Source organism: Clavelina lepadiformis, chromosome 2, assembly GCF_947623445.1.
Source record: "Clavelina lepadiformis chromosome 2, kaClaLepa1.1, whole genome shotgun sequence".
Lineage (NCBI taxonomy): Eukaryota > Metazoa > Chordata > Ascidiacea > Aplousobranchia > Clavelinidae > Clavelina > Clavelina lepadiformis.
In genome coordinates, this window is record NC_135241.1 from 20,990,438 (window position 1) to 21,015,626 (window position 25,189).

At 36.0% G+C, this 25,189-nt stretch overlaps 4 protein-coding genes across 9 annotated transcripts; 3 read left to right on the forward strand and 1 right to left on the reverse strand.

The window, feature by feature from the left end:
- Nucleotides 1-8,531: 8,531 nt before the first annotated feature.
- Nucleotides 8,532-10,084, forward strand: LOC143446584 (uncharacterized). The gene is made up of 4 exons (XM_076946286.1): nt 8,532-8,594; nt 8,688-9,243; nt 9,339-9,451; nt 9,565-10,084. Exons 2-4 carry the CDS (start codon nt 8,694-8,696, stop codon nt 9,976-9,978), a joined length of 1,077 nt encoding a protein of 358 aa, XP_076802401.1. The 5' UTR covers nt 8,532-8,594; nt 8,688-8,693; the 3' UTR covers nt 9,979-10,084.
- Nucleotides 10,085-11,965: 1,881 nt separating this feature from the next.
- LOC143446022 (solute carrier family 35 member G1-like) lies at nt 11,966-15,062 on the reverse strand. 4 transcript variants are annotated; one of them, XR_013113880.1, is made up of 4 exons: nt 14,887-15,062; nt 14,145-14,599; nt 12,537-13,997; nt 11,967-12,341 (listed from the first exon to the last, which is right to left on the reverse strand). XR_013113880.1 is itself a non-coding variant. In XM_076945465.1 (3 exons), exons 2-3 carry the CDS (start codon nt 14,563-14,565, stop codon nt 13,408-13,410), a joined length of 963 nt encoding a protein of 320 aa, XP_076801580.1. In that variant the 5' UTR covers nt 14,566-14,599; nt 14,887-15,062; the 3' UTR covers nt 11,966-13,407. The 4 variants fall into 4 exon arrangements, 3 of the variants coding, with proteins under 3 accessions (XP_076801580.1, XP_076801577.1, XP_076801578.1); XM_076945465.1 differs by having other exon boundaries at nt 11,966-13,949; XM_076945462.1 differs by having other exon boundaries at nt 11,967-13,997.
- Nucleotides 15,063-16,217: 1,155 nt separating this feature from the next.
- Nucleotides 16,218-17,865, forward strand: LOC143446659 (uncharacterized). Its single transcript, XM_076946403.1, has 2 exons — nt 16,218-16,405; nt 17,428-17,865. The coding sequence occupies exons 1-2, from the start codon at nt 16,244-16,246 to the stop codon at nt 17,614-17,616; spliced, it is 351 nt and encodes a 116-aa protein (XP_076802518.1). The 5' UTR covers nt 16,218-16,243; the 3' UTR covers nt 17,617-17,865.
- Nucleotides 17,866-20,651: 2,786 nt separating this feature from the next.
- LOC143445913 (uncharacterized) lies at nt 20,652-22,738 on the forward strand. 3 transcript variants are annotated; one of them, XM_076945310.1, is made up of 5 exons: nt 20,652-20,857; nt 21,055-21,245; nt 21,443-21,601; nt 22,011-22,127; nt 22,293-22,738. In XM_076945310.1, the coding sequence occupies exons 2-5, from the start codon at nt 21,084-21,086 to the stop codon at nt 22,329-22,331; spliced, it is 477 nt and encodes a 158-aa protein (XP_076801425.1). In that variant the 5' UTR covers nt 20,652-20,857; nt 21,055-21,083; the 3' UTR covers nt 22,332-22,738. The 3 variants fall into 3 exon arrangements, with proteins under 3 accessions (XP_076801425.1, XP_076801423.1, XP_076801424.1); XM_076945308.1 differs by having other exon boundaries at nt 22,011-22,738; XM_076945309.1 differs by lacking the exon at nt 20,652-20,857 and having other exon boundaries at nt 21,011-21,245; nt 22,011-22,738.
- The last annotated feature ends 2,451 nt before the right edge of the window (nt 22,739-25,189 follow it).

The window sequence follows — 25,189 nt, forward strand, 5'->3', positions numbered from 1 at the left end:
GATTGATAATTATTAATCAGTGTTAAGGTTAAGAAACGAGCTTTTCCAATAAAGACTTTTTATCAGCATGGATGCTGGAAAACAACCTGGGAACAAAGTAAAAGGAATGTTTACACGAAGTTATTCAGAACAAGTTTCCAAATATAAAACGACAGTTGAAGTATTTATCAAAAAAAATTTCATAAACTTCAGTCAATAACCAGAAAACACTTTTGCAAGAAATGATATAATGGTATTAAAAAGTACCACCCAGGCCGCTACAGACTAAACCTGTTAACAGACTATATCGCAGTAAGGCTACAAAATACACCGTTCGTTGGAGCAAGTTTTCTAGATAAAATTTGGAGTGTGATCGAACGCAGTATACAGCTGTGTGGGAAAATTAAGAGCTTTTATACCTACCAGAAGAGGAGAAATATGATAATAAATTAAAGACAAGGGTGGTGTAGAGGGCACGGCATAAATACAAGTCAGGAAGTCGTGTGAAATTACTTAGAATACGTCGTCTCGCGACGTCTAAAACTGCTTGTGCCCTGTAGTTAATGCAAGCACGCATTGGAGTTATAAAACTTCAATTGAATTTGAGGGTTGGTTTATTGTCTATATGCCGGATTCCATACCATTGTGTTCGTCATAAACTGTTTAGTTATTATACTCAACCTCACATCAGGCCTAAACGTCAAGGAAAATGCGGTCACAAGAAAATGCAAACAGAGCAAACTTAACTTAAATTTTTCCAATTTCTACTTAAGAAAAAAAATTTCTTAAACACAGACTTCCAGCTTGTAAAAACAGCAACAGGATATACGAAAGTCTTCAAACACGGTTTTGGAAAATACTTTTAGAATTAACGGGCGGCAGAAGATCCGTCCCAAGCGGCAAACAAAGTATATGTAATACAGTGTCATTTTACTTACGAACCAGTACATAGCGTTTTATTCATTTCTTTAAAATAAACTGCAACACATATTATGGAATTCAGGGATGGAATTTTACAGGTTTGATTTGGCAACATTCAGCGGTTTTAACATGAGGTATATGAAAGTAACTCCTGCATTGGCAAATATTCTTTCACCAGTTTTTCTCATCTTTGTACTCCGATAACTTCATTTCATAAGTTGACTTGAAGCCAATTTTTTCAGTAATGTGTTTCGACTCCAGTGCCGTAGTTACCGCCACCAATGAATCAAAGTCTTTGACATTGGAATTCAGTGATTTCATATCCCTGTTGATAAAACACAAAATTTAGTTTGCTTGCCTTGTGTGTGCCATCATAGTAATTCTAATATTGTTCAAGTGTTATGACGCAAGTATGTACTATATCATAGATAATAATTTTGCAAACACTTTATACAAAACTGTTTTATGCCTTGTCATCAATTGATGAGCAACACCTCTTCCAGAATAAGCTGCATTTACAGATAACTAATTGGCTTCCATAAAATTGTTGCCGCAAAATTTGTTCATCATTTCTTTTTGTAAAAAGAGGTTAAACTGAAAAACAATGCAAATGACGTTGCCCAATAACAGGGAACTACTATTTGTTTTTTCAAGAGAAGCTTTTTGGAAAAGAATTTAAAAATTTACGGTAATGCGATTCATGATAAAAAAAGACTTCAGGCAATTTCAACTTTGATTGAAAGAATGTAAGAATCTTTGGCATTCTTCTTGGTATGTGCAATGATTTTTCAGTTTCTAGGATAAATGTTGTAGTTATAGTCTTCAATTTATTGGCGTCGTTAATTTTTTATTCATCTGGGTTAACTTTATGATTCAAGCATACTTTAAAATTTTTATTATGAATTCTTAGTAGCATAAAGTCTAATTTTAATAAATCCGTTAAAATAAAAGTTCATAAACACATTAAGCAAAAAGCTCAATAAAGATGCGTCACAAATGTCATTACTCATTAGTCATTACCCTTATAAGACATTGGGTCTTTTGTGAAAGAGACAGTAAATATTTTTCCAAATCTATATCAGGTAAGAAATAACTGGAGCAGTTGATTTGAACTCTCATTTAAATTGTGGTGGGTGTTGCCACCTTGTAGTTTTCCTATAGTCAAGATATTTTTGCTTTCTCAAACAGCGTAGGCCTATATGCAATACAGTGTCACTTTTCTTGCGATAGCGATAGCGTTAGACAAGAGAGTAAGAGTATAGACTGCAGTTCTACAGTTAGACAAAATACTTACGATAGCGTTACTTACAGTACATAGCGTTGTATTCATTTCATTATTTTTTTGTGTTTTTGTCTCAGGTTGGATTGAAAATTTACGTCAGACCGACGTCGCTCTCTCTGATTCGATCGAACTTCATGAGAAGGCGCTGACTGAGTACAGGAAACTCCATAGAAATCTCACCGTTATTTCCGACAGTGTAAAATTTGATTTTAATACAATTAAACTTACAACATATTCTACAAGGTAATTATAGTTGCAATTTTTATATCAACTGGTAGCGTATTACATATTACATGCACGTTAATTAATCATCAGCTATTAATTGATTGCGACCAGTAGACTTTGTAACTGGACTACAGTAGAACCTCGGCAAGCTGATTTTCCACAAGACCGTTGTTAGATGGTCATGGTGGCGAGGTTGTCGCGTTAGTTAAACAGACTGCTATACACTGCTACATACGATGTTTAAGTAGTCGTGATACTGGAGCGGTCGTGTCATCGGGTCGGTCGTTAACCGGGGTTCTATGCTGTACGTCCTACAGTTGGCAGCCGCCAGAGTCGTCATTGCCCGTTTTTCTCACCCTCTTCTCTTTCTCTTCCAGGTCAAAGAAGTTACCCATGAGCACGGTGAAGCCCTGGACACGGTACAGGATGTTGTAAATCAGATCAATGAGTCTTTAACCGAGGAGAAACAGCACATCAACGAGCACATAACCTATATGTATAAAACGTAACCAAATGCTGTGTTGACGTCCAATGCTATAACGTAGTAATAATGAAAAAGTTATAAACAAGTGTCTATTTTTATCTTTTCCAATTATCCCTATTGTATGACATTAATGGTGTATTACAACAATTGCAATACAAACAACGCTGCGTTTTGTGAACTTATCTCCATTCCAAATCGAAATGTTAACCGCTTTGTAACTTGACTTCTGCATTTTGCTCTATTACAACAAGAACTTTTGATTAGGTGTATTTAACAAATAAAAAAATATTTTCACTACTCATAGATTTTTATAATCGATCCGATATTCTGTGACGGACACCCTTAACTTGCACGCCCGTAATTGTTACTGTATGCCCGTCATATGGTCACAATCATTATGACGTCATTATGCCCTTTATTGTTTTATAGTTGTCCATGTTTATGATTTAGAGAATATGAACCTACAGGATACTCTTTTTGAAAATCTTGCAGGCTCTAACATGGGGCAATATTAAAGTTAAGAATTTGTCCGTTTATTGCGTAAACAGTCAGTTGTTTTTTTTTCTCAGTGGTCGTTGCTAAAGGTATAAAACTGAATGAATGTCTTCAGACGAATTTTTATTGTGTTGGTTTGTTATAACTTATAAGTGAAAACGGCCAATTCGACCTCCACTCAAAGAAGGTCCATTTAAAGCCAAGTTAACTTTCTTGAAAATTAAGAAACACTGTAAGAAAACAACAACAAACAACAAGAAACCAACTATTTCAAAATTTTTACGATTTAAAATTAAAAATTAGCGCAGTGTACAGGCACGTGCAAAGACCTAAAACACCACAAAGTATTTACAATGACCTCCCAAATGTGTTATCGCGGATAAGATTAAAAAGTTACATTTTTGGGGAGGTTAGCAAAAACAAGTCTTTGTGGCTCTAATTGTGTAATGTTTGATATTTTTTGGAATTTAATAATTTGTTAAAGCGTGACAAAAAATTATTAAAAATTCATAGAGAAGAATATTGAGTTTTAATTAAATCATTGTTGGGAAAAGTTGTCTTACATAGTTCACCTTTTAAAATGCAAGGGTTTCGATGCAAATTTTCAGTGACGTGAGTGAGGTACGTCGTCACAATAACATCACAATGCCGTCTCTTTTTGTGTGCATAGCTTTCATAAGTCGTTCGATCTCCCACCAGCTCACCTGTCGCGATTTCCTCAGCTCATTATTTATCTTCAGACTTAAGTCACCTACACCTGCGCTTGGCACGCGTCCATCGATGACGCTGCGTGATGTCACAATGGGCGCGAAAGTACAAATTATTTGCTCATGAACATGCACGTTCAAATCAAGCAACACGTAATATTGTAATCACGCGTTCATATCAATTTCACAAAAACAATATTTCAACCACGTGGGAAATAATGAGAAGTATACTTGAGTATATATATATCCAATATATTGGAATAAGTTCTTCGAAAGATTAAATAAGACTGTAATTGTGTTTATTTATGCATTGACAAGGTATTAAGGACTCGTTGCTTGGTGCAACATTTTAGGTCATTTTGAAATTTTTCGGGTGATGAATGCGTCCTTTTCTTCATACAGAAACGCGTCCATGTTTGAAAACAGGTTACAACGTCATCAGATTCAATTTTTAAATTTGAATTTTTACTCAAGTATTAATTAATTGTACGGTTATTTCCTGAAATTAGATGCGAAAAAATATTGAAATAAAAAAATCACACTGTTAAAACATAGCAATATTAAAACTAGGAGAGAATTAAAAGAAAAATAACACAACAAGAAACTTCATACTTCAACGCAATTTACCTGGTGAAATTTTGGCAGTTTAATATTTAATGTGTGGGATGGAATATTTCGATAACTGAATTTCTAAAGAATTGGTCGCTGTTTGCTTATGGGTGATATTACGCTTTTTGAAAAGAAAAATTTGAAGCCAAGCAGATTTGTATTCCGTAAATTTGATTTTCAAATCATATGAAAATAAAACGCTTTAAATCATTCCAAGAACTGAAGGCTGCTATAAATAATTTCTATAACTTCAGCAATCAGCTCAACTTGATATACATGACGTAATTACCGGGTTCAGAAGTTTTCATTTATCGTCATAATTGGCATGATTACTTGCTTCCCACATCTTACAGAACTTGGCTTGACAGTATAGAGGATTATCACTGCTGGTGGCTGCTCTATTTCTAAGTCACAACCGGTATTTTGCAGCTGGTGGAGTGAGCTTTTGTCTGCTCGTGCGACCCAATGTGCCCCGTGTAAATCTGGCTTTGCCTCTTTTGTTTATGCTTTTAACGTAAAAACGTTTTTATATAAAAATTATTCAAAGTACATTTCCAATTTTGCGGTAAATCCATAACAATAACAATCTTTAGTTTAAATAGTTTGGTCGGGTAAAGAACTCTACACGTTTGTTATTGACAAACAAAAGACGAAGAGCGAAAAGATTCTTCTAACTTCTGGAAAATAAAGCCGTTGTTGTGATAAAACATTTGAAAGCCAAGGAATTGCTTATTAGTCATACAGAGTAAAATTTCTTGGCCGATTTTGCTTGAAATACTCACATTTTTCAGAATTCAGTTTTCAGAATACAAATATTATAATGTTATTTTGCCAAATGTTATGAAGATGTTCATTAATGGTGTTGCGGTACCAATTAGTCTCCAGTACATTCTCAGATTTTTCGTCATAACAAAGTCGCACGGACCACATTTTTTACATTTTTTTTAACTTCCATTCGTCGATCGCCTTCCCACCAGGTCACTTGCTGAGATTCATTTAATTCATTATTTACCTCGTTATCGGGCCTGCAGAGTCATTTACACCTGCGGTTGGCACGCGTCCACGACGACGTTGCGTGATATCACCATCGGAAGTCGAAAATATTTGCACATGCGGGACTGGATTGTGTACGAGACGTGCTGCCCTAAGTAAGGTACGAAGTTTAAATTTTCGTTCAACAATTTTTTTCGAAACTGTGACTGTGAAAGACCCGTTAATGCTCACCGTAAAAACATTGTCCATAAAATGATTAAACTAGAATATTTCAAGTCCTAGCTGATAAAGTCTCATACAAGCCCTTCTGGATAAAGAAACTTTAAAGAAATGAATTTCTACAAAGTATAAAATTTTTCCAACCATTGCAGGGTCATTAGACGATTTCATAATTCTAAGTCGATTTCAAAATTGTTTTACAAATGTTTCATTTAGGTAATATTGTCAGACCTTCCAAAAACCAGGCTTTACTCGGCTCTGGTCATTACGATGTAACAATAGGGTAATCACCAAAAGCGATAATAGAGTTTGAATGGACGAAGTTGTAAGACAACAAGGAAGCGAATAATTACGGTATTTATGGCGTCGTTTCTGTTTGGGAAATTTTAGGAAGCAATTATGGAATGGGGCATGAGATTTTTTTTTAACGTTAATTAATAATCGACAAAAGTTTTTCCATTATTTGAACAAACGTCTTATTAAAAATATAATCAAACACATTGCTGCACACTTTGAAAGATTATCTTTTTTGAACATAAATAAAAAATATTTTTTTAATTCCCTTTAACATTTTTCTTCGTTAAATCAATTAATTAATTAATAAATTGAATCAAATTCGCAACAGCCGGTAACAAAGAAGCGATCACTACACGTTCTGAAATATAACTACAATAAAAACAAAAATTCAACTTGCAGATCATATATACAGTATTACAACAAGAACATATTTCAAATTGAGCATTGATGAGCACCATCAGTTTCATTCAAATAAATTCTTTTTAACAAAACAATGAATTAGCTTGAACACGAAAACGGGTTGTTTGTCTGAAGCGTTTTCTTAAATATAGTATGTTGTGAAAATCGTACAATTATCCAAAACACTTTCTCAATTGATTCCCAACTGGACCTGAATATTTTAAAGTTTGTTTCAGAAATCTTAATAAAAGATCTAAGACAAAATTTTTAATTTCGATTAGTATTGTTGTTTAAACTGACTGAAATTTTCAAAAATATCCAAAATCGTTCAAATTAAAGAAACAAAAAGTTTTAAAATCTGCTTCGTGATATTTTGTACAGTGAAAATAATCCAGTGTAAAAATATATATTTACAAGCCCAAACATTTTGAAATTTCGCGCCCATTGTGATATCACGCAACGTCATCCATGACGCGTGCTGAGTGCCATTGCAGACTAGATAAAGAGCGGTTGAAGACAAATAATGAGTTGTGGAAATCGCGGCGCACATGAGCTCGTGGGAAAGCGATCGTTGGTCGGAAGTTTAAGAAACGATTGCGGGACGTCATTGTGATGACGACACAATGCAGAATCTTGTATAAAAAAAAATTTAAACTGTAAATTGAAAAACTGGTTTGTTTGAAGCAAAAGTCGAGGTGGACTTTACAATGCAGCAAAACCAACAAAGTAAGCTAATATCTAAACTCCTATTGTTTTTACATTTCTTTTCATATATTTTCCATTCTTGAGAACATTTCAACGTGAACAATTTTTGTTTTGATAAACGTGGAAATATTTTAAACTAAAAAGTATATTTATTTTAAAAGCATATTTTAAAAGTACATAGAAAAAGCTGAAAACATTTCCGGTTACATTTGCAACGAAAACTAGAGTGTACCGAAATATTTTGAAAAGCTTTTCGTGCGTAAACTTTCTAAACAAAAAATCAAGTAAAAGTCAAATTTATTGTTTAGTGACCACCCCGCAATCAAATAAACAACCGTTATCTCGATGCCCGGATAACATTGATTGTGACGTGACAATAGGCTAATTGCCCATGTAGCGATAACTGTCTTCCGTGAAGCCAAATTTCGGAAGGTGTGAGACAAAGAAAAGCGAATAATTACACCATTAATGAAGATAATTAAACATTTCCATCGACATCAACTACCATTGAATGAGTTTAACGACGTTCAATGGAATTTGAAATAAAATATTTTCTACGCACCGACCAAAAGAAACAGAGCAAAGATAAAAGTGAAAATTGTGTAAAAAGTATTTTATATTTTTTGCAAGTTGAATTGTAAGTTTAATTGAAATTTTGTAAACTGTTTTGTCTGTTATTTCCAAACAAAAATACCGCATACAAGTGTATATTTTAACATTTTAATCACAAGACACAAGAATAAAAATTGGGCTTCATTTAGCTGGTAATGGGTAAAATAACATAGCTGATACCGAAATGTACTTTTGCGTTAGTTGCGTCTCATTTTTCAGTTTCGTTCATCTTTCACCTGGTTTGAAAGAAACAAATGAGAATTAAAATTTTTAAGTTTATCTCAAAAACTGCTCAAAACATTGCCTTCCTTCGGTTAATCCTGCAAGTGCAAATATTTTCAACTTTGACGTCCGTTGTGACATCATGCAACGTCATCGATGGACGCGTGCTGCGTCCTGGCATTATCTTCGTTGTAGACTCGATAACTAGCGACTGAAGGTAAATAATGAGTTTGGGATCGCAGCACGTGACCTGGTGGGAAAGCGATCTCCAACGATCGGAAGTTAAACAAACAAAGATTGATTGTGACGTTGTGATAAGAAAAAAGCAAAGCCAGATCAGGCCAGGTATAAATGACCAGGACCCAGCTACATTTGTCCAGTAGCTGATCAATGTTCGACAGGTAACACTTGAAGCAGAAGTAATCGGAAAAGTTTTTACAACCTGGTATGGGTTGAAAAGTCTGTCAGAGATATGTATCTTTCGGCATTTATATGATTAGATAATCTCGAAATTTTTTATCTGTTTTTATGTTTTCAGATTTTTATGAAAAGAATCAAGCCAATGCATTCAACAGCCTTTACCAACCGTCCGTGTGATCTTTATGACCAAAGTGTTAACCCGAACTCTCATAATTCATTCTCGTCTGCTCACCAACAATCGTTCAACTATCAGGTCCGTCCTTACCCGACATTCTTTGTACAACAACAGTCAACCATACCACAACAGCAATCAATCGCCCTACAACAATCGTCAGTCTTTCTAGAAGAAGCTTTTTCCAACCAACTTTCGAAACCGACTCAGTGCGAATGGATGATCCCGAGCCAGGAGGGCAGCAGAGTGTGCGGATTAATCTTCGAAGACATGCAAGCGTTTGTCCACCACATCACTTGTCATCACGTCGGAGGACCGGAGCAAAGCGACCACACTTGCTACTGGCGTAAATGCAAACGTCATTTGAAAGCTTTCAAGGCCAAGTACAAGCTGGTTAACCACATCCGAGTTCACACTGGAGAGAAACCGTCCAAATGCTCCTACTGCGGAAAGCGCTTTGGTCGTAGGGAAAATCTCAAAATCCATAAAAGAACTCACACAGGTAAGAAAATACTTTAGTCAAAGGGGCATTTCTGCCATTCTCTGCACTTTCATTAACGAAATACTAGCTTTCAAGTTTGCATTGTTCTATTTTAGGCGAAAAACCATTTCCATGCAAATATCCTGGGTGTAATCGACTATTTGCCAACAGTTCTGATCGGAAAAAGCACAGCTACATGCACAATGAAGGAAAGTTATATGTTTGCAAGGTAAGCAACATTCCCAGTTTCCCTTTCATATGTTTTCATTTAAAGATTTTTTTGTAAACAAAGTCAGGTAAAATTTTAATTCTAAAATTTGATCATTGCCTTTTACGTTGAAGTACAAAGGATGTGATCGCAGCTACACCCACCCCAGTTCGTTACGTAAGCACATACGTATGCACAAAGCAAACGGTGACGTCATGAGTGGCGATAACTCGCCAATCATCTTTTATCGACCCCTGTCGACAGAAAGCGCAAGTCACTCAACTGCTGTTGAAGATCCTGACGTCACATCGATCCTCCAATTGCTCATGTCTTCTCCGGAACCGGCGCAATCAGGCATCGACTACGTGTCAAATGACGTCGGTCAAGAATTTGGGTTGAGCGAAATGCTGTCCGGCGAGGTGGATCCTCTATGGCCCCTGGAGGAGGGCTTCACTCAACAGGCAGATTTCTCCCAGGATTATTCTTCCGACTGCATTCAGCCACCCAACCAGTCATTTTCCTCATTTGACCCCATATTCGGCATTTAATTTTTTGAAATTTGAATTAACTTGGATATGTTAAACCTGGTGCCTTTTCTACATACGTGTAAATATCACGCGTGTTATGTCAAAATAAAGATCACTTTGACAGGCATTTGCTGCCATTTCTGTGATTGAATTTTTCAAGAGAATGAGTGTTTAAGACTTTAAGTTATCAAACTCTTTCAATAACTTTTCCTTTTCAAAAAGACACAACATTTTTCGAGTTCTAATCCCTATTAGGTAACTGGATTCGAATCGATTCTGATTCGCACGAAACGACTCACTCGTGTCACTATGCGGAGATGTGCTAAGGCCGTGGTACTTTTTCTGCACTCTAAAAGCGATTCCACACGTTAACGCATTCACACAAGATTAAATTTTTTCTCACACGTCATGTGATTCGGCCTGCTGGGCATTGCGTGCGGCAGGTTGGTCTAGGTATAGGCTACGCTACGTCACACAATGTCTACGATTACATTTGAATTGTGGTTCCAAACAATGCTTTTATTGTATTTTACCGATTTTCCAGTGGTCTGGTTATACGTCTGCCACCAAAGCAAAAGAATTAGCAATTAGTCTTAAAAAAGGCTTTGAAGACTTTTCAGCAGTCGGCAAAGTGAGACCTTTGAAAATATACTGACTTTGTCGACAACAAAGAACTAAAGAGCTAAACCCAAGCATATTACGTTGAAATATGGCGTATTGGCAATTTTTATTGGTAAGTAAATGGTCAAAAAGCCATTACATTCAGGTATCTTCTACATTATGGTAAAACTTGTACCATAGCCCAGAGCTTGAACTTAACTGAAGTGAAAAGTGTAACAAGTCGCTTACTAACAGACTTGTATGCTACGGATAGGCTTCAATATTTCGCTTGTACCACCAACGCTACAAGCCGTATTGTTATATGACAAAGTTTATCACCTATGGCTGACGTGTTCAATGTACAGACAGGTGCGAATACTTGTCCGTATCGAGTCAGGTTAAATACCGTATACACAGTCTTGCGATTTCGTGCTGAGACTGCGTTACCCTGCGTGAAGCAATCGAACTCGGTGGACAGCATCTTTTACTTTGGCAAACAGGATTTTTTTAACGGATTATCAAGTGATATCTCAGGTGTAAATGCAGCAACTATTTTGTATGCTTGCATTAGCTGACTCTATATCGGCTACTATTTCTCACATAAAGCAGATAGGATTGTTTATCCAATAAAACAAGTTTTGTGTTAATAGATGCCTTAATAACAAGCTTAGTCGATTGTTTTTGTTTTTTATACAGAAACGAAAATCATATTCGTTGATTGGATGTCACTTCTATCATTTAGCGGACAAAGTTTCAATCCTAAATGTCATCGTTTTCTGTCAACGCGCTGATCTCGATGAACTTGAAAAGTTTTCTGAATCAAATCGTGAACTGATGTACAGTTTCGCCGAATCCCTAACGTTACGACAGGAGGTCAGTTGTTAACTGTATCTAACTTTGAAATGTAAATTAGTTAATACGAAGGATTTAGATTAAAGCTTGAACAGGTGTATTTTTATGTTAAAATTGAATATATATATATTTCAAGGTTTAATTTATGAAAATGATCGAATGAGATTGGTAAACCCGATTTGTATAGCGTGGATCTTCGAAAAGTTCTTTACGAATATTTACCCACCCATTACGTTCATTGAAGTAATCATTTTCGGCAGTGCGATCGTTGTAATGCCCTTGGACAAGGCAATAACCACGCTTGCTCCACTGATCTATACTCAGGGTTGCCATCAGTCTCAACTCAAAAATAAGCACGACTAGGAAACGAAAGACAAATACCACCTTAAACAGTGCACAACAGGAGAAAGCAACCAATGTTGCTAAAAAAACGAGACACTATCTGCATGTTCTTAATTTTGGTATCTCTTTGGTACAAAATAATATACTAAAGGTGTCAAAATCCCCAAATTACGAAACTTTGACCTAAAAATAAGACGAAAATAAGGACGCAAGTGAAAATAAGGACATTTCTCAGAAAAAAGGACGGTATGGCAACCCTGGCTATACTACTGTATATGGAAAATCAAGAAACGAAATAAAAAATATGCGACAATGGAAACTTGCTATTGACTAATTTGATCTAGAAGAAATCTGCTCGGTATTCAAAATCTAACAGTTCTGTCAAAAGTGTTAAACTTCGCCAATTGCTCTGGTTAATCTGGAGAACCGTATAATATTTACAACTTATACTGAAGCACAAGGTCAGCAGTTACAGGAGCCCTAGGCCCATTTTCTCAAGGTCATTTTAATTTTTCCATCATTTGGGCGTAGCGGACTATCTTCAAATTAACGTTTTTGCTATTTCTTGGTTGGCGACGCTTCGGTACTGCCTGCAAGTATAAATGCAGGGTGAGTAACTTCACTGCGAAGAAATATATGACATTTTTGACAAGTCGCATAATAATTCAGAATTGATAAAACACTTCTGTGTGAAAAACTGTCATTGACAATGATCACGGTGTGAAAATAATTGCAGCCAATTGAAAGTACAAAAGATATATATAATGTAGTATAATATAGTCTACCTTAGCGGTCAGGGGACATGTTTCCAGGCAATATTTTGGATTTAGAAGGTGTACAGTAGAATGCATAAAATTTTGCTTTTCTTTCCAGAAAAGAGATTTCCTCGAGATTGATTTACTAAAGTTCGCAACATTTGTTTTGCACGAATTGATTAGGCCTCTTTAAATATTCTAGATTCTAGAATATATGACATGTTATGCCAACATATGTCAAAAATATGACATATATTTGATACCTTTAAATATCTGACGGTCATATGAAATACATTACGATTGGTAACTCTTAGCCTTTGGCAGTGATCAAAAATTTTTACACCAAGCATAAACCAGTTGCATACACAAAAAAATCTTGCGCCGACTCGTAATAATGGTTCAAGCGTATAACAAAAGAGCAAGCTGTTTCACCAACTTTCCAAGCATTTTCCAGATTAATTGGCATTTCAAGGCTATATTTTATGCTCAACTCAAGTCTACTCTATAGCTGGGCTTGAGAATTACAGCACTTTTTTTAACGAACTATTATTAGATTCAAACGACGACAGCAACCAAATTGCCAAACTTACTTCAGGTGTTTCATAATGCTCGTATTATTAACTTGTAATATTAACTTTCGCCAAAGCAACTCAACCCGCCCACATCGTGGTGTTGTGAGATATGGAACATTGTGTTACCACAAACCTTTAGTTTCGATTAATGTAAATGGTAGTTCCGCGTTTGGAACAAACGGCGATTTGTGCCAAAATTTATAATAATTTATATAACAATACCGAAACGAAAGGGAGAATTGATATAGGAAGAACATCTTTTATCAAGATGTTTGAATTCAGTCCTTTGACCAATCTTTGAAATCGTTTGAAGAGACAGCAAAAAGCAATTACATTTTTAATTTTCTTTGAGCTTTACAACTTTTCATCTTGGTTTTAACCGTACTTTCAAGAGATTGTGAAACGGCACATACAAGAATGAGACTTGCACCCACAAATCCGTAAATGGTCGGTCCAACTCCCAGTATGAGGTATTCCAGTAAAAAACCAAAGACGAGTTGCGAAGTACCAATGGACGCAATTGGTCCTGCGCGCTCTCGCTGCAAGGCCAACGTAAATAGAATTTGTCCAAGGTACATGAGACTGGCAGATAGAAACAATATTAGCAAGTGTTGCCTACAGGGAATGATAGGTTTACCGGACAGACTAAGCTGTAGCAGGACAATTAGTAATCCCTCGAGTGATGTATAAATGAGAGAATGGCTGAAATGGATTCCCGGCCCAAGATATCTGATCATCACTGTGCAGACTGCTGCAAATACGGCGGAGGAGAGGGAATAAACGATCCCAAGAAAACGTGTTCCAGAGCTTTCTCTGTCGTCTTCATAAGATCCTCCAAATATAAACGAAGGTTGAGACACGAAAACGAGTCCTACAAATGTCAGCAGTGTCAGAATTCCTCTCACTTTACTGTACTTTTCTAAAAATATAGAAAGGATGTTTACGTGGTTGTAATAATTGTAAGTAGGCCTACCATAAAAGATTTAGGCTACAGATAGTGACACTATTAATAATTATGTGATATGGTAAGTTTAATTTGTCAATTAAATTAATGAAAATTCCATACCTTTTAAGCAGATGCACGCAAGAAAGCCCACCAACGCAGGGTGCACGTAATAAATTGATAATGTGCTTCCCAGGGACAGGTTTTCAAGAGCCATTGCAAAAAGCAGACCAGATAATGATCCAGTAGCACCACGTGCCACTAAGATGCTCACGGTTTTTAGATCTGGACCGAATAAGTTAATTTTCTTGTATTGCAAGAGCGGAACAAGAAATAAGCATTGCATGATGTAGCGCAAAACAAGCATTTGTGTTTTTTCCGCGCCGAAAGCAAGTTTTAGGCAAATTCCCGACGAAGCATTGGCTAAAGCAGAAAGTGCTGCTAAGAAATAGCCAAGCAGTTGCGATCTGGTAACTTTTTGTTTTGGTTTGATGTTGCCATCCTGAAGTTTGATCGAAGATTGCGACGTGTTTCTTTCCCTCATTGTTGGATGGCTTCGAGTTTGGAAGCCTCTCTGTCTAAGTTAACCAATCGATGACAAGATGAGTACAATTGCCAGATCACCTAATACCCGTCACTCATTCAGTTAGATGCTTAAAGAATACTTTAATGATCACAGAATGAATCAAAGATAAGGGTCTTGGGACAGCGCTATTTCTAAAGGATGCTTTAGAACTAATGCTCAATAACCAATACCATTGACGACTTTTGGCTTATTTAATTGCGCCATGCATGTCTATATAAGACCAAGTTGTAGCCTATGCTAGGCTATTATACAGTATTTGAATTTGTGACTAATACATACCTATAATGCCTTGAGATAAAGATAAATTCTTGTCATTGACGTTGATAAAAGTGGCAATAAATTCCTAGAAAATCTTGCTGAGTAAAGCATCTCACCGTTGCTAAGCAAAAATGCATTCACAATATTCATTTAGAATAGCCTACCTAAGCTCCAGAAAGTTCTGAACCCTGGCTGCTCAAAACAGCTTGTTGACGACTACCCAATATGATGTGAAAAAGAGCTACCGAGTGAGTGTAGGAAATGCAAACAAAGCATTCTGTCTGTGTTTACTTTAGACTGCCATAAAGGGAATTATAGAAGCAGGTTTAGCGTGTGTTATAACTCTATGAATTATTTTACAACTTGCTGAAGTTCATGTAAGAGTAAAACTTTACAACGATGGTTCCCAACCTGGGGAACGCATACCCCCAAGTTGTTTGAAGCAACAGTTGAAGTGGGGAATGGAAACATTTTTAACAAAAGGTATTATTTTTCCCTGCGTTTTTCTTTTGACTGAAAATACAAAACCTTTATCACTTTAAACATTTAAGAGATCAAATAAACTTTTCTAATGCTATTTCTTTCATTTCTACTTATTAGGACAAGAGTACGTTGGATGGTTGTTTTTGTGAAAATAAACTCAACATAAACTAATATGATTCTGGATCAGTTGATCCGCAATCTGAGATTAAATTTGATACAATATTCAGCATACCTACTCTCGATAAAACTTCGGTATTATGAAAACAGGAGGTTGGTAAAGACTAGAAATTTCCACATGAACTACTCAATTTCCATGATAAATCCATGACTGAAATTATATCATAAAAGTGTTGTTCAAATGGTTCTTCTTCAAGTGGTTCTTAATGGAATACTCTTTTATCATTGAAGTTTTCAATCTACCTATCATACGAGAGAGTCTGTGCTCATTAGATAATAATTAATAGGTAGTGGTCCTGTGCACAATCAGGAACTGCGCAGAGCGAATCCGCTGAACCTCTTGTATGGCAAAATAGCGTTTCATTTAGTAACTAAATACAGTCGAAAAAAAATGTTTTGTTTTAGTTGGATGTACAATGAGGTAACAAGAGCGCCTATCTAAGGTTACGGCTATGCAGTAGGTGCAGTCCACGTAAAAAGTTTGTGGTATGCTAAGCTTATAGAGTTGTACTTGACTACTTGTATAAGCTACAAGAATTAGTTTTAAAACTTTCATTGCCACACCAGCCACAATTTCATGAATGCTTATTATATGAACGTAAATATAGTTTTCTTAGCTCTTGTTATTAAAACCTTTAACCCTTTGAATTATATATATGTTTACAGATATTCTTCGTGATTTCATTAAGTCAAGTGTTATTTGAATGAGTTTTACAGAATGCCAACTGAAACATCGGGTATTTACTGTCGACCTCTCACTGTTAAAGACAAAAATGACGTCATAGAATCTATAGCAAACAGTTTCTGCATGAGGAATCCCCTTTTGAAAAGTCTGAAATTGTCAAAGAAAGAGAGATACGAGTATGCGACCTACGCTGCTGTAAGTACATTACAATCGATGTCTGGCAATAAGAAGAGAAATCGCTACGTACTGTAACTGTTAATCTGGGTGGTCGGACGATTTAACCGCGGGCGAATCAACCCAGGACCTTTCAACCTACAACGATTCAACCCACGGACGATTCAACCCACGGACGATTCAACTCACGGACGATTCAACCCGCTAACGATTCAACCCACGGACCTTCCAACCCACGGACCTTTCAACCCACGGACGATTCAACCTACGGACCTTTAAACCCGCGGACGATTCAACCCACGGACCTTCCAACCCACGGACCTTTCAACCCACGGACGATTCAACCTACGGACCTTTAAACCCACTGACGATTTAACCCGTTTACAAAAACGTCTACGCAGTTTTTTACCAGGCGTTTGTTATCGTACTCTATAGCACAATTGAAATGCTTTCATGAGCTCATACAAGCTAGCCTACTGTGATAGAATACAATGACCACCCATTACATCTTGGATAGCCTAGCCATACTAGATTATGCAATGCCAGTACAGCAATATAATACACCTATACCACTGTTTACAAGTCCACACTGCCACAAGAATACTCTGTTCGTCAGTCAGTTGATTCGTCCGTGGGTTGAATAGTCCGTGGTTTGAAAGGTCCGTAGGTTGGAAGGTCCTGGGTTGAAAGGTCCTGGGTTGAATCGTCCGTGGGTTGAATCATCCGTTGGTTGAATAGTCCGTGGTTTAAAAGGTCCGTGGATTGGAAGGTCCATGGGTGGAATCGTCCGCGGGTTGAATCGTCCTGGGTTGAAAGGTCCTGGGTTGAATCGCCCGCAGGTTGAATCGTCTGGATTTCAATCGTCCGTGGGTTGAATCGACCTGGAACCGTTAATCTGCGTTAAGTTAGTTATATGAGATATTACACAAACAACTTCATGTTAATAATTAATTATTTCATAAAAAAACAAACAAACCAGGTAACCTATACTTAAAGCCAGTAGAATTACCGAAAGGTGAGTTTTCAACGCTCATATTTCGCAGATGTTTTTAGCCGACAACAAAAGCTTGGGAGCTTTCGATGATGACAATGATGACCAACTCTGCGGAGTTCAAATCAACTGCTCCAGTTATTTCGTACCTGACATAGATTTGGAAAAATATTTACTGTCTCTTTCACAAAAGACCCAATATCTCATAAGGGTAATGACATTTGTGATGCATCTTTATTGAGCTGTTTGCTTTATGTGTTTATGAACTTTATTTTAACAGATTTACTAAAATTAGACTTTATACTACTAACAATTCATAATAGAAATCTTAAAGTATGCTTGAATCCTAAAGTTATCCCAGATGAATAAACAATTAACGACGCCAATAAATTGAAGACTATAACTACAACATTTATCCCAGAAATTGAGAAACCATTGCACAAACCAAGAAGAATGTCAAGAATTTTTACATTCTTTCAATCAAAGTTCAAAATGCCTGAAGTTTTTTTTTATCATGAATCGCATTTCCGTAAATTATTAAAATCTTTTCCAAAAAGCTTCTCTTGAAAAAGCAAAATTTAGTTCCCTGTAATTGGGCAACGTCAATTGCGTTGTTTTTCAGTTCGACCTCTTTTTACAAAAAGAAATGATGAACAAATTTTGCGGCAACAATTTTATGGAAGCCAATTGGTTATCTGTGAATGCAGGTTATTCTGGAAGAGGAGTTGCTCATCAATTGATGACAAGGCATAAAACGGTTTTGTATAAAGTGTTTGCAAAATTATTATCTTTGGTATAGTGTATATTTGCGTCATAACACTTAAGTAATAATAAAATTACTATGATGGCACACACAAGCCAAGCAAACTAAATTTTGTGTTTTATCAACAGAGATATGAAATCACTGACTACCAATGCCAGTGAGTTTGATTCATTGGTGGCGGTAACAACGGCACCGGAGTCGAAACACATTGCTGAAAAAATTGGCTTCAAAGCAACGTATGAAATGAAGATGTCTGAGTACAAAGATGAGAAAACTGGTGAAAGAATATTTGCCAATGCAGGAGTTCCTTTCATGTACTTCTTCTTTAAACCGCTGAATGTTGCCAAATCAAACCTGTAAAATTTCATCCCTGAATTCCATAATATGTGTTGCAGTTTATTTTAAAGAAATGAATACAACGCTATGTGTACTAGTAAGTAAAGTGACACTGTATTGCATATAGGCTACGTTTGCCGCTTGGGACGAATTGTAAAACTGGTTCCTGTCAATTCTAAAAAAAATTTCCCAAACCGTGTTTGAAGACTTTCGTATTTCCTGTTGCTGTTTTTACAAGCTGGAATTTTGTGTTTAAGAAAAATTTGTTTCTGAAGTAGAAGTTGGAAAGTTTCAAGTTAAATTTGCTTTGTTTGCATTTTCTTGTAACCAAATGTAACCCCATTTTCCTTCACGTTTAGGCTAGATGTGAGATTGAGTATAATTGCTGCAAGTAAACAAAATTTTGATTTTATTTACCAATTTTTGATTACCAACTATGTCCAGACGAGAAAATTGGTAGGAATCAATAAAATTTACCAACATAATTGGTTGCATTAATGTCAATTTTAACATTCAATTTTACCAACCACCATGGTTGTTTGAACCTACAAAATCGACCAAAAATACTCTTTAGAATTTAGATTGTACATTGTACGCTCATCATTGATCGTTTTAACCAATCGCCATGGTCGCAACTGCCTGAGTAAATGTAAGCTTCACTGGCATTTTTCTGGTAGTCTATGATATACTTTTTGCAAAAAGCACACTGTTCAGTGATTATACGAAAGTTTGTATTTGACATGCCACATGTGATGATGCAACACTAAACAAGTTTATGGCTTAGTCAATTTGCTTATCAGATAGTGCACCTTGGTTTGGCGCCTTACTTTACCATTATAACAACTATTAATTCCATAAAGGTATTTTTGGAAGCAATACCATACATTTTCGGCACATGCCGGGAACGCTGCATTAAACACAATAAATGATTTAAAGCAGAGCACCACCGCCCTGCTTACAGATGGGAAATCATAAGACTACACAAAACCATTCCATCTTTTTCTAAATTTATTTTATGATTTACCTACCTTTAAATGTACCAATGAAATCCTCAAAGCCCCATTCCATTAACTGGTTGCAAACAAATTCATCCATGTTATTTAAATTTGCATTTGCTGTAGGCTATCCTCGCTAAGAATAAATCACCACGTTGTAGACCTAATGTGCTGTCGACGGTCGTCTGCTTTATGATTGGCTACAGCGCTACATTAATGCCAAACTAAATTGCACAACATTAATTATTATAATTCTCTGATAACTTGAGTTGTAACCACGTCATCATATTTGGGTCACAAGTCAAGTAAAGTCGATAATTTATTGAATGACTCGGGCCAGTTGAAGCTTTTTGATAAATAAGTTTCAAGTTAAGTCAAGTCAGTGGATAGCTAAATGTAAAACACCATTTCGGTCAACAAGAAAAGCTTAGAAATTTTACAAAATTCGTGTGGTTTTGCTGCAACATAATCGTTTGTAGATAAATAAACTCATTTTAAGCCACACTTTAATGTCAGAACTTCTGACAAAAATTTTAAGATATTCATTATAGGCCTATCTTTATAATGTTGGAACGTTACGAAAAGGAACCAATTCGAGTCAAATAACTTGAAACATTGTCTCAGTCAAACCTAGTGTTTTATGTAATTTCCAGTCGACTGCGTCCAGTTGACTGCGTAGGCTACCGCACTACTATTTATAAGGCTTTCTGGGTCTTAGTTGTGAAAAGCATTTACTATTGGATCTCATTGATATTGCCCGGAGCTGACTATCAGTCAAGTGCTGTAACTTTATACCTGGTGGCCGTGACAAAGTGGTTCAATACAGGTGTGATCTCAACACAATCAACCAGTTGCAAGTATTTTGTGTAACTGTAGAACTGCAGTCAATAATAAGCAACGCTGCAGCTGAGGTATAGGAATGTATTCTTCCTGGATATTGTGAATGCATTATTCCTTTGCAAGGTTAAAAGTATTTATTTATTTATTTATTATTTCAAGCATTTACTCAAGCTTTACGCTTGCAAGAAATTAGTTAGAGCCAGTCATGCGTGCAGGCTACCTTCGTTACAACTGAATAATTGCCATTGATTTTAATGGAAAACTCCTTTTTTCTTTTATGTTTTCAGCCTGCCTGTGATACAATAGAGTCTGTGTTGATTAGTTAATAATTAATTATAATTATTAATAGATAGTGATTCTGCCTGCAAAGAAGAACTGTGCAGAACGAAGGCACTCAAGCTGCTGTATGGCAAAATAGCGTTTTATTTAGTAACTAAATACAGTCAAATAAAAGGATTTTGTTTTAGCTGCTTGTAGGACAAGGTAAAATTAGCGCTAATGTAAGCTTAGTGCTATGCAGTAGGTGCAGTCTACATGTAAAGTTTGAGGTATGCCAAGCTTATAGAGTTAAACTTGACTACTTGTATAGGCTACAGGAATTTCATTGCTACATTAAACACAATTTAAATGAATGCTTATTAAATTTATATGAACATAAATATATTTTTCGTATCCCTTTGCATTAAAAACGTAAATCCTTTAAATTAAAAGTATATTTATAGATATCCTTTGTGATTTCATACAGCCACCTGTTGTTTGGATAAGATTTGCAAGATGCCTACTGACAAATCCGGTATTTACTATCGCCTTCTCACTATTAATGACAAAAATGATGTCATAAAATCTATAGCAAATAATTTCTGCATAAGAGATCCCCTTTGCAAAAGTTTGATACTTTCGGAGAAAGACAGATACGAGTATGCGACCTACGCTGCTGTAAGTACAGCACAATGAGGAGGGAAATCGCTACATACTCTAACTTTTAACCTGCGTTAAGTTAGCTACATGTGACATTACACAAACAATTTCACGTTAATAATTATTTCATAAAAAAACAAACAGATACCGGGTTACTTATACTCAAAGCCAGTACAATTACCAAAAGATAAGTTTTCAACGCTCTTATTCCGCAGATGTTTTTAACCGACAACAAAAGCTTGGGAGCTTTCGATGGTGACAATGATGACCAACTCTGCGGAGTTCAAATCAACTCCTCCAGTTATTTCGTACCTGACATAGATTTGGAAAAATATTTACAGTCTGTTTCACAAAAGACCCAAAATCTCATAAGGGTAATAACATTTGTGATGCATCTTTATTGAGCTGTTTGCTTTATGTGTTTATGAACTTTATTTTAATAAATTTACTAAAATTAGACTTTATACTACTAACAATTCATAATAGAAATCTTAAAGATGCTTGAATCATAAAGTTAACCCAGATGAATAAACAATTAACGACGCCAATAAATTGAAGACTATAACTAAAACATTTATCCCAGAAATTGAGAAACCATTGCACAAACTAAGAAGAATATCAAGAATTTTTACATTCTTTCAATCAAAGTTGAAATTGCCTGAATTTTTTTTTATCATGAATCGCATTTTCGTAAATTATTAAATTCTTTTCCAAAAAACTTGTATTGTAAAAGCAAAATGTAGTTCCATGTTATTGGGCAACGTCATTTGCGTTGTTTTTCAGTTCGACCACTTTTTACAAAAAGAAATGATGAACAAATTTTGCGGCAACAATTACATAGGAGGATATTGGATATCTGTGAATGCAGGTTATTCTGGAAGAGGTGTCGGTCATCAATTGGTGATAAGGAAAAAAACAGTTTTGTATAAAGTGTTGAAAAGTTATTTTCATTGATGTAAAATTATTATCTTTGATATAGTGTATATTTGCGTCATAACACTTAAACAATAATAAAATCACCATAACACACCGACCAAGCAAACTAAATTTTATTTTTATTAACAGGTGTATGAAGTGGCTCACTACCAATTTCAGAGACTTTGATTCATTGGTGGCGGTCACTACGGCACCGGAGTCGAAACACATTACTGAAAAAATTGGCTTCAAGTCAACCTATGAAATGAAGATGTCTGAGTACAAAGATGAGAAAACTGGTGAAAGAATATTTGCCAATGCAGGAGTTCCTTTCGTGTATCTCATGGTTAAACTGCGGAACGTAACCAAATCAAACCTGTAGAATTTCATCCCTGAGATATCTTCTGTGTTGCGGTTCGTTTAAAAGAAATGAATACAACGTTATGTTACGAGGTCATATGTAAAATGACACTGTTTTGCATATACGCTATTTGCCGCTTAGGCCTGATATGAGATTGAGTATAATTAAGCAGTTTATGACGAACACCATGGTATGTCATCCGGCATATAGACAATAAACCAATCCTCAAATTCAATTGAAGTTTTGTAACTCCAATGCGTGTTTGCATTAAGGAGGCGTCAAATACTTAAAACTAAGGTCTCTAAGATTTTGTTGGACGTCTTACGTAGAGCTATAAAAAACCTGTTTAGACCAATCAGAAAGCAGTATGGTTGGGGTTGTTTTCTTGCCTGGGAATTTTAGGTAATTCCCAGTCAGGAGTCGCTGCAGCTGAGGTACAGGCAGGTTTTTTTTTAAGGTTTGGTTTGGGTGACCGCTAAGTAGTTTTAAGAGACCGCAAGTGTTTCATTTAAATACCAAAAAATAGCCATATTTGCTTGTCCAGTCTTGCAAGTCCAAATTTTGGGAAACCGCTGGAGAAATTTGGGGGACCGTTTCGGTCCCCCAAAACACCTTAAAAAAACACTGGGTAGAGGAATGTATTCTTGCTGGATATTGTGAACGCACTGTAGAAATATTGCAACATTTGTAGAAACCCTAATGATCAAAACTTTTGTTAATCATTAGCAAAATAGTGTGTAGGTTAACAAGTTGCAGGCTAACAGTTTATTATTTAGGTTAATTTGGAAGTGGAGATGGTCAAGTTACTACCAAACCTATTAGCAACGTGATGGTTTGAGTGGTTAATAATCCCAAGTTACTCTCTTCATGTAAGACATTTATACAGTAGAAAGGCCTATTAGCAATAACGTACAATAAAGTTCATGAAATGTTTTTATGTACGCACATGCCTATCGCATTGACCCAACAGGTCCAAAGTCACCAACCATATTGACTGCATAACGATTTGAACGTTGTCGTGAACAATTCTGCTGTCTCAACAAATCCTTAATAACTTGTTGTGTTGTGTTTGTATAGTATATGGCTATATGCTATCGCCTGTAGGCATCTATAAAAATAGTTACCGAAAATGTGATGTTCTTGGACTTGAACTTGTTTTTGGAGTATAGCCTACTTGGGTAGATTGTGCCAAAATCGTGAAGATGGTTAGTCTACAATGAGGGTAAGAAGAAGATCACCGTCTTCCAACACAACTTAGGATGACAACATCAAGCCAAAACAAATAGTTACCAGATCGCAACTGCTTGGCTATTTTTTTATAGCGCTTCAAGCCTTAGCTTATGCTATGTCGGGCATTTGCCTATAATAATTTGCTTACGGCGCGGAAAAAGCGCAAATGCTTGTTTTGCGCTACATCATGCAATGTTTGTTTCTTGTTCCGCTTTTGCAATACAAGAAAGTTAACGTATTCGGTCCAGATCTAAAAACCGTGTGCATCTCAGTACCACTTGGTGCTACTGGATCATTATCTGGTCTGTTATTAGCAATAGTTCTTGAAAACCTGTCCCTGGAAAGCACATTATCAATTTATTACGTGTTAGTTACGTATTAGCCTACGTATAATTTCTTACGTAACACATTTGTAACCTGCCATTTGGAGTGGCTGAATACAAAACAGTTGAAACGTTGCAGTTCTTTTATGTAATGTCAAAGATTGTGAAGATATAAGTAGATACCGTATGATTGCAATTAATGCAGCAAATTTCAGATATTTACTTATCGATTATTGTCACATGCTTCGGACGTAAACGTTTTCGTAATGAGAATATTTAAATGAATAAATGGTATACCTAAATTCAAGATAAGATTTTATTTTAATAATTTAAACGTACGAGCTTATTTTTTTTGTGTTTTCGAAGCGTAATTGAAACAGCATTGATGAATTTTTAGAAAGTCAAAGTTTTAGATGAATTATCTGAGTAATTGTGTTTGAAATAAGGTTCAGTCGTAGGCTATTGCTGATTGATGTAATTTAAATTTATACCACGATGCCTGACTTTGAGTAGGTCTAACTACTGACTCAGTTACTCCATTGTGTATAGGCCCAGAGCAGGACTAACCAACTGCGTGGCCCGTGGTAAGCATTTTTTTTTAAATTGACAAGTACACCAGGAGTTTAACTATTATCTTTTTGCAAATGTGTACTTGCAAAATGTTTGCCTAAAAAATTGCCCAAGTGTTACAAAAATCTTATCTCGGAGAATCCACATCGTATCATGAAAATTTGTTCAGCTGATATTAGCTTGCGCGGGGGTCCGTGGCAACTGCCACACTTGCCACTATGTTAATCCGACCCTGTATGGGTTTACGTGAAAGACAGAGTGTAACCAATCCTCACAAATACGAAATAAATTGGACCGTGGCTTTTTATCGTTTTGTATAGTAGCGACGCAACTGAAATAGATGCCATGAAGCTATTGGGACCATTACAAAAGCGCTTCGTTGGGTCCCGTTTAATATTTCAAGCTGTTGATTAGTGGTTTCACACTATGTCACAATGTTTTGCACTATTTTTTTTTTTATTGTGTGAATACGCACTGTGTAAATCAGCACTCCAGCACCAAGCACTTTCATATACTTTATTGCACCAAACGCTTGTTTTTCTTTATATTATGTATATATTTTC